Below are 10,218 nucleotides of genomic sequence, written 5' to 3' on the forward strand. Positions count from 1 at the left end.
TCCATTTTCATTTGGTCCCAAAAAAAAAGACTAAATAAACAAATTAGTAATAATAGCATCTTAATCTCATACAAGGTAAGATAAGATAAAAGGGGAGCAACCAACCAAACCTCGAGTACTCCAAAATAGAAGTCTTTCATTCATCATCAAATCCTTCCGGATTCAGAGGCCACATACTTTAGCAAAATTCCTTTTCCCTTCATTGGGCAGTGTTTGACACAAACACCACACTGCATCTTGTGTTTGTTTTTCATCAGAATCTAATTGAAATGTTCATGACATCCAACAAACCAAAATAAACACGAACAACATAACTTCTGTTAATCGTCCAGTAACCAGAATTCAATTATTATTATGGTGACAAAGCCAGCTTTTCCCTCAATGTTTTTAAATGTCAGCCACAAGAAAGTTTCCTGATAGTGACACCTGACAAACAAAGAAAAATGGTTTAGTTTCTATGTTTCATTCCTGACTGATTAATTATGTAAAATATAAAACCCTGCCTTCATTACCTTATCCCCCAGTTTGAATGGAGGAAGACCCTTGTAAGGGCATGTACCGCACCGGAAGGCATCTCCTAATCCACACTGCAGGATGTAAAATAAAACATTTAGAACTTTTTTTTTTTTTTTAATTAGAATAGAACATTTAGAACACGGTTAAGGGAAAAAATGATTTGATAAATCCATAGCTAAATTGTATAGAAAAACAAGCAAAAGAATATGCACTTTGTAATGCCAATGTAGAGCAGCCTGCCAAGGCAAAAGGCGACCTCCAGATATTGCCTACTATACAGCAGAAGTCAAACAAAACACTATACTAAATGGGATCAGGTCATTCCTTTACATTGCTATCTATCTTATCAAATTGCCAACCAATTCAAACATGATCCAAACACTCAAAAAGAGAATCAGTATTTATCTACAGAGAACACAAGTTATGATCGGACATACACTTCCACATGCTGACTGAGGATTGTTCAATTGATCCATAGTCAGACCTAATTTCTCCACTTTCTCCTCTTCCTCGGCCCTCCCACAAGTGCAATTTTTGCAAGCTTTCCTTGTGCTTCCAACTTCACAATCACCATCTGCAAAAGCATCTTTGTTTAATCTATGATGCACAACAGCCAATAAATGCAAAACAGAAGGTTCATATAAAAAAAATGGTTTTGGGATCCTGTTATCTTACCAACTGGCAGCTGAGGTTTCTTCAAGTCTTCTTCAGTTAGGAGGCTATCTTCATCAATCAGATCCATATCATCCTCAATTTGAAACTTAGGTAAACTTTTTTCAGCCTTCTTGATTGAAAATGATGAACCAATCTTCCAGGAAGGCTTCTTAGCCTTAATCTATACAAAATAGAAGCAAAAGGAGGAGGGAAAAAACACACATTCAATTGTGTATTTCAAACATCACATAGTGGTATTTAAAACAAAATAGGATGACAATATTCACATGATCCAAAAAGTATAACACTTCAACAGAGACCAAAAGGTTCAACCCAAAATGTTTACTGCACAAATTTGAATCATTCATAAAGCTTCCTCATTTTAACCTATCCTAAAATAAACAGTAGGTCAAAATTAGGAAAGTGAATAATTACTAATCAAGACTAGAACTTACCCCAAAAGACTGAGCACCTTCAGATGGGACAACTGGTTTCAGCTGAATAGCTTGTGCTTCTAAAAACCCTGCCATCAATAATTTGCGCTCAAGAGAGGTTTCCTGCAAGAAGACCGAGTTAAGTCTCTTACTACAACAGAGATTTCACCAACTTGCAAATTGTACAATTATTACCCCATCCTTTATCCCTGCAACAGATTGCGAAGTTTTCTGAATTAATACTGTCCCACCAGGCTTCAAAACTCTTGAGATTTCTGCCAGCAACTTATCACAAGGAAATTCAAGTGATCTACAAATAGAGATGACAATATCCAAGGAAGATGACTCCACTGGCAGCTGACCTGTGGTTAGAGCAACATTAAAAAGACTCACAAGCATAGGCACAAGCATACAGCTGAAAATAAAAAACTGCAGATTGCTGTTTTAGATGTTAGCAAGCAAACAAATCTTATCATGAAAATTGACTAAAGATTTTTCTAAGCACAAGGCTTCTAATGACCAAATTTAATGCATAAGTCCTCATTTTTTTGGTTAGTACACAAACAGCTAATAATGATTACTAAACTAAGATGAATGATCATTTACCTTAAAAATTAATAATCGAAATGATTTGGACCAACTGTTCATGCTTTGAAAAGATTTTTTTTTTTTTTTGATAGGTGAATATGCTTTGAAAAGATGAGACCACAAATAGTGTCTTTCAGCAATTAGAATGACAAATAACTAAATCGTTACAGAATGGTATACCATTGAAAGCAACAGCATACATTTACGATCTCCTAGACAATTAACAAGAATGTCTCAACTATTTCCCTCAAATCTTACTGAAAAATAAAAGCAAAATGCTGCCAAGTGGCTACAGCAAGAATGCTGAAGAAGAAAGTGGTGGTGCCACATCTGTGCCAGTTCCCATGCCAGATTGGGCATTGCCTGCTTCGTTTGATTCTGATAATCCCACCCACAGGTATTGTTATCTTGATTCCTCCTATTAGTGGCTTGTGAGATCTATTCTAGAAACTCATGGTTGGGATCTTGGTCGGTTATGAAGGCATAAATGTAGAAAGAATGCTTTGAGACATGATACCCATATCTTTTTCATGCCAGATTACAAAGGATGAGAAGGATGTCAGTCTCCGAATGAAAATATATGGTTCAGTAAAGCATGGAGAAGGGCAAAGCAACTCCAGTGGGCTTTGATATGCAGACAGTTGGTATGGACATCCATATGGTCTATGCAGCAAGACCAGGTTTAGTAACTTATAGGAAAAATAAGGCGACAGCTGGTAATAGTTAGATTAAAACTTAAAAGGCAAATTGATTGTTAACAGAAAAGTGAATTTTTGTAAGAATATTTAGAGATTAAAGGGAAAAGATAAGAGCTTTTAAAAAGGATATGTTCACTTCCAATTTATTTTTAATTGAATTTTCATTTATTATGTTGTATCCCAATACCCATGCCCACTTTTTGGATCCATGTTAGCCAAGTCCCCATATACTAAAATTTGAGTTGTGAAGGATCAAATGCCTAGATATGTACCCACAGCCGTCACTCATACCTAAACCCATGCAACATAGACTATTGGTGTCATTATGGTCTGCAGTGATCTTGCCTATGGTGGTAGTTTGGAAGCCACCCTAAGGGAAAAAGGTCATCCTCTAGGTCGTTCATTATCAACTCCTTCGCTCTCTAACATAGATTGGCATGGAGATTTTTCTATTCAATGATCCCTGTTGGAAGGTTCACAAACATGATTGGACATGTCAAATTTGAATAACAGGGGGGCAGGACAAGCCAATGTCTGCTTGAAAAAATAGCTCAAAACTGCTTCAGATAACTTTAATTGGTCCCATTCCTCTACTAAGAAAGCAAGCTACCTGGTTATCCTCAAGAAGGACAGTTTGAGCAATGATGAAAATTAGGTTAGATATGCTTCAACACCTGTGTTGTAATTGGAGAAAACTTCTAAAGAAGCCATCTCTGCATGGCCTGCAACAAATGTGAGTGAAATGAAGCTGCAGTTTTCCCCTTTTTCACATCCCAGCCATTTCTTAGATACAGTCATTAGGTGTTAAATATTTGCATTTTGTAGTTTCAGTTCTCTTAGAAGCTAAATGGTTAATGCTAAACCAAATATTGCTTGTTATTCAGAAAGAAAGAAGAAAAAAAAATTAAGTATGAACATTGTGTGGAGAGAGAAACAGAGAGAATAAAAAAAAACAGGTCAATTTATATGTATAAAATACCAAAAAAAAGTGTAGACTTGAGCGAAAAGATCAATTACATGCATAAAATACCCAAAAAAAAACAGGATGAGTAAAGGTACTAAGCATAAACTTGTGTGAAAATATGCAACAGCTTCCAACTTAATTTGATGGCAACTAGAGCATATAGAAGGAACAGTGAAGAAAAACAGCGAATCTAATTACTATCCATTTCAAATTTAGGCAACACAGCAACCATATGACAGCTATGAATAAATATATACATATATATTTTGATGGCAACTGGCAACAACATGTATTAGAAGGAAGAATGATGAAAAATAGCAAGTCTGATACTATTCCATTTCAAACATCTCTTTAGCATATTACTTAGGAAGTAAACTGCTAGGGTGCTTCCTCTGAAACCTTTAGTTTGGAGGTGCATGCAGAAAACGGGTCAAGTTTAGTACTTCCCCACACCAGGGCTTCCACCATGTAACATATTAACTAAAATTTCATGACATAGGTAAGATTGAAAAGATTCAAAATGAATGTGGTTCTTCATTTTTTTATTTTATGGTGTATAATCATTTATTTCATTATTTTGCTTATCACCATCTAGCAATATAAACGCAGAGGTTTCATATGACATCATTAAGATTGAAAAGATTCAAAATGTGTAATTTTCCTTTTTTTCATAGGCAAATTAAGAGTATATATGGAATAAGGCACCCAGTAAAAGCATGGAAGGATGAAATCAAAATGAAAGGAAGATGAAGTTACTTAGGGAAGATGCTTGAGTAATAATTAGTGGATCACACTGATCAACCCCTGCATTATCAAGCTTCCTCACTGCATCTAAAACTGTACTAATGGACAAAACTTCATGATCTGTGAGGGCCAATGTGCTATTTTGCAACATTTTGGTATCCTACAACAATGCCAAACAGAACAATTCAGATGGCATCCATCAAAATATTAAATTATTTTTCATGTAAAATGTATCCATGTAAACAAGAAAGCAAGGCATGCTTATTCTTTGTCATGCAAAATTTATCTACATAAACAAGAAAGCATGGTATTGTCATACATAGTGCAGACATTGTGGCATACAAAATGGATAATTGATACAAGATGGCCAAAGACGAAGCAGAAGAACGCATGATGCATACACCTTGTGATATACAAAATGGATAATTCAAATTGTATTATTCCATATTAATTAGGATTGCCACATCAATTTGCTAACTTTCCTTGACCTCTCCTCTCAACTACAAATCCTCTTGTGTTTTTCAATTCTTTGATCCCTCATAACTAAAAATCATAATGCTTTGGTTTATAAGAGATTATGGTGTTGTTCTTGATGAATTTAATTGATTTGCAGATCCCATGTATGCTTGATTCCCAGAATATTATTTGAACATGATAGAATTAAAGCTAGCTACTAACCAGAATATGGCTCCTTTTCATGCAAAGGCAGAATATTGGGCAATAAAAAATACAACATATGAGCTGACTTGGTCAAAATCCTTTTTGTAAAAAATTGGCAAACCAGATTCGACTCCGCTCTATTATAACTTTTTTTTTCCTGATAAGTAATCAAACAACCATACATATTGCTAGTAATTCTGCTTTTTCATGACAGGAAAAATTATGTTGGAGTAGATTGTTATTTCATTCACTCACAAATAGAGTTGAAGGAAATTGTTACTTTATTTTTTGATGGATAAGAACCAACTGACTGATATCTGTACCAAAGCCTTCCAAAAGAAGCCTTTGATTCTATTTGCAACAAGTTGAGAATTGTTAATATCTAATCTCCAGTTTTAGGGGGAGTGTTGAGATTGTAGGAGAGATTATAAGATAGTATTGCAGGAAAAAGTGCAGAAGAAATTGCAGGAATGTTTTGATATATTTCCTGTTTTTCATACTATTATAGGCTTATAAATATTCTTGTAATTTCATTCAAAATAGACAAAATATGAGATGAATCTACTGCCAATAGGAAATAATGGGAACAGTAGTTAATGCTCCTTCCATGAATCCTACAATGATCAAAGCATCTTTGCAGATCATTTACCTTCATCTTCAGTGGCCCAATGATCATTGAATTACATAGCATTTTCCCAGAAGAATCTTCCATTTGATACCCATCAACCAGTGTATCATAGACTCAACTAGAGCAGCAACTTGAGGCTGGTTTGTGTTAGAAACTAACAGTGGCACTGCCGTAAGGGTGGAACAATGGGTTTGTGCAGGTCGTTTAATGTTGGTATGGTTGTGCTAGGATATGTATACTTAGTAGCAGTCGGTACTAGTAGTTAGTAGTTGGGCTTGAGGTTTACCTTGAGTTTGGTTGGATTTTAACCCATCCACAAAACATTCCTGCTCTACTGCTGATCTAAGCTGCACCTCTCAATTGATCTCCCCCTTCATTTGAATGTGTTTACATCTCGCTTCTGTAGAAACATTTGCCTATAATGATGGAATACATGCCTAAAAAAACATATTTTTTTATCCCTTGTAGATAAGGAGCTCAACATAATTGAAATGACTGTTTATGGGGATGTGATTTGCCCAGGGATCCAGGACCGTTGTAGAACAATTGCTGAGATGCTTGGGCAATAGAAGTCCAAAGATCGCATGGCAGCTTGCAAGTTGCCATGTAATGACGAGTCTCTATAGCAGACAATAATTGAACTTTTCCCACATATTTACTTTGGACGAAATTGAACCAGGATTCCATTGAATTTGTCATTTCTGACTTATGGACACACAAGATATCTTGAATTGCATTTTTTAATTGAGAAGTACATTTTGATGCATTTGATTTGCATTATTGTAATTGAAATTTCATCAAATACCTTTCATATCCTTTTCATTTGTTAATTTCACTCACCTCCCTTTCGACTAAAAATAAAGAAGGTGTTTGATGAAATTTCAAACTAATGGTAACTAAATATATTTAACCCGAACCTCAGGGGAGGTGAGTGAAATCAACCCAAATTCAATTGCTTGCGAAAATTTAGTTGACAGCTACAGAAATTTATTCTGTGAAGAATTATGTGTCATGACTTGCCAATTGCTTACTTCATAAGCACCCTATTCTCATTAGTTCCATGGCGAGAGAATGAGTAATGCCATAAAGGGAACCCCATTGCTAAGTTCCATGGATCCAAGTAGAATGTACCTATCCTCGCCTATGCCCATCTCAATAACATGACTCCCATCTGAAACACATCAACTTTCATTTCCTACTCATCTAGATTTTGGGCTTGCTTCTCATCTGGTCCAACCCCTCACCTTAGGTCATGGTCAAAGAACCTTAGTTCATCTCTGAAATACTATTTTGGCAGAGATAAGCTAATGGGTTACAACCAAGTATCAAGAAAAATGAGCAAATGGGAGACAACCATGAAAGCAGTCCATGGTATGTTGTGTTCTACATGCTACTCTGTTTAGATCCCTTTTTTGTCCTAGGAAAATAAAGGAAAGAGACATGAAATTGAAATACTGCATCTCAGTTTTTCATTATATGAGACCAAATAAAATGAGCATGCCTAATGTAACTATTTGGTTCAGTTTAAGCAAGCTCTTTCCCACTCATTTGTTGGGGAAAACCAGCATGTTTAGAAAATTAACACAGAAACTTCAATTTTTTTATCCATTTTCTCAACATCCAACTGGAGGGTTATTGCTTCTCTAATTTAGTTCATTTATTCCTCCTGATACTGATTACTGGTATGAATCGACCTTTAAAAGAAGTCACTAAGTGAGAAATAAATCATATCAAATTCAAAACCTTAAGTACCCTGTAGGCTTTTGTCCATAAGCACAAATTATCCAACAATCCAAAATATTCCTATGCTTGGAAATATGGATTGTTTGATTTTGATAGGAACTATTATCAACCTCGAGCATGTAAACTTTGATTGAATGATTCAAATAGAAAGTTAAATACAGACATTTATGTAAAAGCTAGAAAACATTAAAGCTGATTTCATTACAACAAAGGAGAAAAAATGGAGCCTCTGAGTTTACTTTAGAATTCCTTGATTGGATGAACATTTTTTATGGGATGTGTTTTTGTTACTCTCTCCTACACATTGCTATTTTGGCACCTTTGTAAAACCCTTATGTACTTTGGTGTGTCTTCTTTTTCATTTGGCGCTACTAATAAATGACCTTTTACCTTGATATTTTGGTGTTCATATAGGCACATACATCTAATGACTAAAAATTCTTTAATATTCTCTAAAACACATTAAAACATTCCAAAACATAAACATCCAACAGTTTCAAAATGCAAACCATCTAAGCTACCTAGTAATCGGGGCCAAGACTGCAGCATTGATAGGCTTGTGTGGTTTCAAAATTGATAAATTCATGAGAGTGCAGTTTCTCCACATATATTGAATAAATTTCAAGCTACATTAGTATAGAGTTATGCAAGAACAAATAGCAAACAAAACAAAGAGATAAGGCTTGGAATGCAAGTAGAATATGATTTAATCTCAAATTCTAAGGGTACGTTAGAGAAAAATAGCATAGGCAAGCCATAAAGATAATCCAGAATATGATGATGAGTTTCCAACATCACTTGGATCAGGTTATGACAAAAAGCTCAATTGTTTTCAGTCCTGTGAAGGGTTTCCCATTCTAAATTAACAAAAAAAAAAAAAAAGGAAAAAACTGGGGAGATGAACAGAAATAACACAAAAAATAAATAAAGAAAGAAAAGTAATACAAAGATGAAAGATCGTAAAAATTGAAGCCTCAAGATTCAGTCACTCCTAAAATTGATGGAAATACTTTAAAACCATTTTCAATTGCAAGAACCCAATTCAGAATCTCGATTTTACGCTACATAATGGTGATAGGCTCAGAATTCATGAAATTCAAGGTTGGCTTCGAATTCCAGTCCCACAACCAAAATATTCTAATCTCATGAAATCAAAATTTTAAATGATTTGAGCTTCAAATACCAGATGAGCGTAGCAAAATTTGCTTCATAAAAATCATCATTTTTGTCCAAAACATTAAATACGAAAGAAAACAACAAAATGGTATAATGTAGGGTTTTAATTTCTTTCCACTTACAATAATTTCTCAGGAACCAAACGGAACAAAACGAAAACCCAAATCCCATTGGAAAAGAAACAGATCGATCCAAGAACTTGACTCACCATGTGGATCAAAAACCCTAGTGTTCGTTCGATCTTCGAAGAAACTAACAGAAAACCCCCCGAGCTCTGTAGCCGACTCTCTTTCTCTCTCTTTAGTCTTTTCACCTGTAAACAATACATATATATAAATATAAAAAAAATAGAAACGTACGCGGGATGACGTGGACGAAGTGAATGCCAGGACGGCACCAGAAGGACCAAAAATTTGGTTACGTGGACACTAAAGTTAAAGGACGACTCGTGGCGATTTAGTGATCTGTGTAAGCTTCGCCGTGTTGCACATTAGGAGACCCCGTGAGAGTGGTCCAAAATGACACGTGACATGCAAGATGGTGACGAGAAACTACCGGACCTTGGCCGGAGTGGTGGGCGCGTAGCCACGTGGAGGTGGCGACAGGTTGCACTTTGCGGGAAAAAAAAAAATTCAAGAGGAAGAAAATTCCTATTCAAATATAAAAGATTGTAATTTCCCACTTTTTTCTCAACATCCAAACGATGAAGTCGATTGATTGAATTGGGAATAGAGATTGGAACATAACGTGGAACACACAGATTGACCGAAACGCAGCGTTTGGAAAAGGAATGGTTGAACATTGTTGTGTCAACAGAGACCCGGGCTTCTTCCGCTGCAAGTAAACCCTAAGGTGGTGTGAGTTGAGTCAGGTGGCAAAGGGCTGAGACTGGGCCGGCCCAATTTTTTTAACCATTGGGCTGCAACTGCGTTGATCTCTCATCTTAAGCCGGCACAATCTTTGCCTTTCTCATTATGTTCTCAGTTTCTTTGAAGGATATAAATGTCATGTAACCTATTTAAACCATCTTATTTAATAATTAGGTTAAGTTAAGTCTTATGCATGTCTATATGATTAATGTCTCAATCAAAAATATCTATGACTCAATTGACTTATTTAAAAACAAATTTAAAATAAGTCAAATATGGGTTAACTAGTTTAAAAATATAATTAAGTTAATAGTGAGATTATTATATGGATCAATTTGGATTAAATTCGTATTATGCAGATTGACTCAAAAATTACCTATTTATTAAATGAGTTATACAGATCGACACGAATTTGATTCAAACTCATTTATACTTAATCCAAACCCGTGAGAAGCATATCTTAGTTCATGTCGTGTTTGCAAATCGTATCAAACTTTATCACCCCTAAATGAAACCCCTAACAATGATTTAAACCCAACTTCCT

The 10,218-nt window shown here is 35.3% G+C and overlaps 1 protein-coding gene across 3 annotated transcripts; it reads right to left on the reverse strand.

Moving 5' to 3' along the window:
- Window positions 1-116: 116 nt before the first annotated feature.
- On the reverse strand, window positions 117-9,480 carry LOC100263292 (anamorsin homolog). Of its 3 annotated transcripts, none has more exons than XM_010656075.3 (9): window positions 9,203-9,480; window positions 9,014-9,118; window positions 4,611-4,758; window positions 1,800-1,966; window positions 1,626-1,727; window positions 1,192-1,351; window positions 954-1,090; window positions 513-587; window positions 117-426 (listed from the first exon to the last, which is right to left on the reverse strand). In XM_010656075.3, the coding sequence occupies exons 2-9, from the start codon at window positions 9,014-9,016 to the stop codon at window positions 388-390; spliced, it is 831 nt and encodes a 276-aa protein (XP_010654377.1). In that variant the 5' UTR covers window positions 9,017-9,118; window positions 9,203-9,480; the 3' UTR covers window positions 117-387. The 3 variants fall into 3 exon arrangements, with proteins under 3 accessions (XP_010654377.1, NP_001384756.1, NP_001384755.1); NM_001397827.1 differs by lacking the exon at window positions 9,203-9,480 and adding an exon at window positions 6,173-6,286 and having other exon boundaries at window positions 119-426; window positions 9,014-9,111; NM_001397826.1 differs by lacking the exon at window positions 9,203-9,480 and having other exon boundaries at window positions 119-426; window positions 9,014-9,107.
- Between the last annotated feature and the right edge of the window lie 738 nt (window positions 9,481-10,218).

The sequence above is a fragment of the Vitis vinifera genome, chromosome 1 (genome assembly GCF_030704535.1).
Source record: "Vitis vinifera cultivar Pinot Noir 40024 chromosome 1, ASM3070453v1".
In the NCBI taxonomy this organism is placed as follows: Eukaryota; Viridiplantae; Streptophyta; class Magnoliopsida; order Vitales; family Vitaceae; genus Vitis; species Vitis vinifera.

Coding starts and splice junctions, on each gene's coding strand:
- LOC100263292 (XM_010656075.3), bottom strand. Junction 1,352..1,625: donor AAGGTGCTCAGTCTTTTGGG/GTAAGTTCTAGT, acceptor TATTTTGTATAG/ATTAAGGCTAAGAAGCCTTC. Junction 427..512: donor CATTCAAACTGGGGGATAAG/GTAATGAAGGCA, acceptor TTTGTTTGTCAG/GTGTCACTATCAGGAAACTT.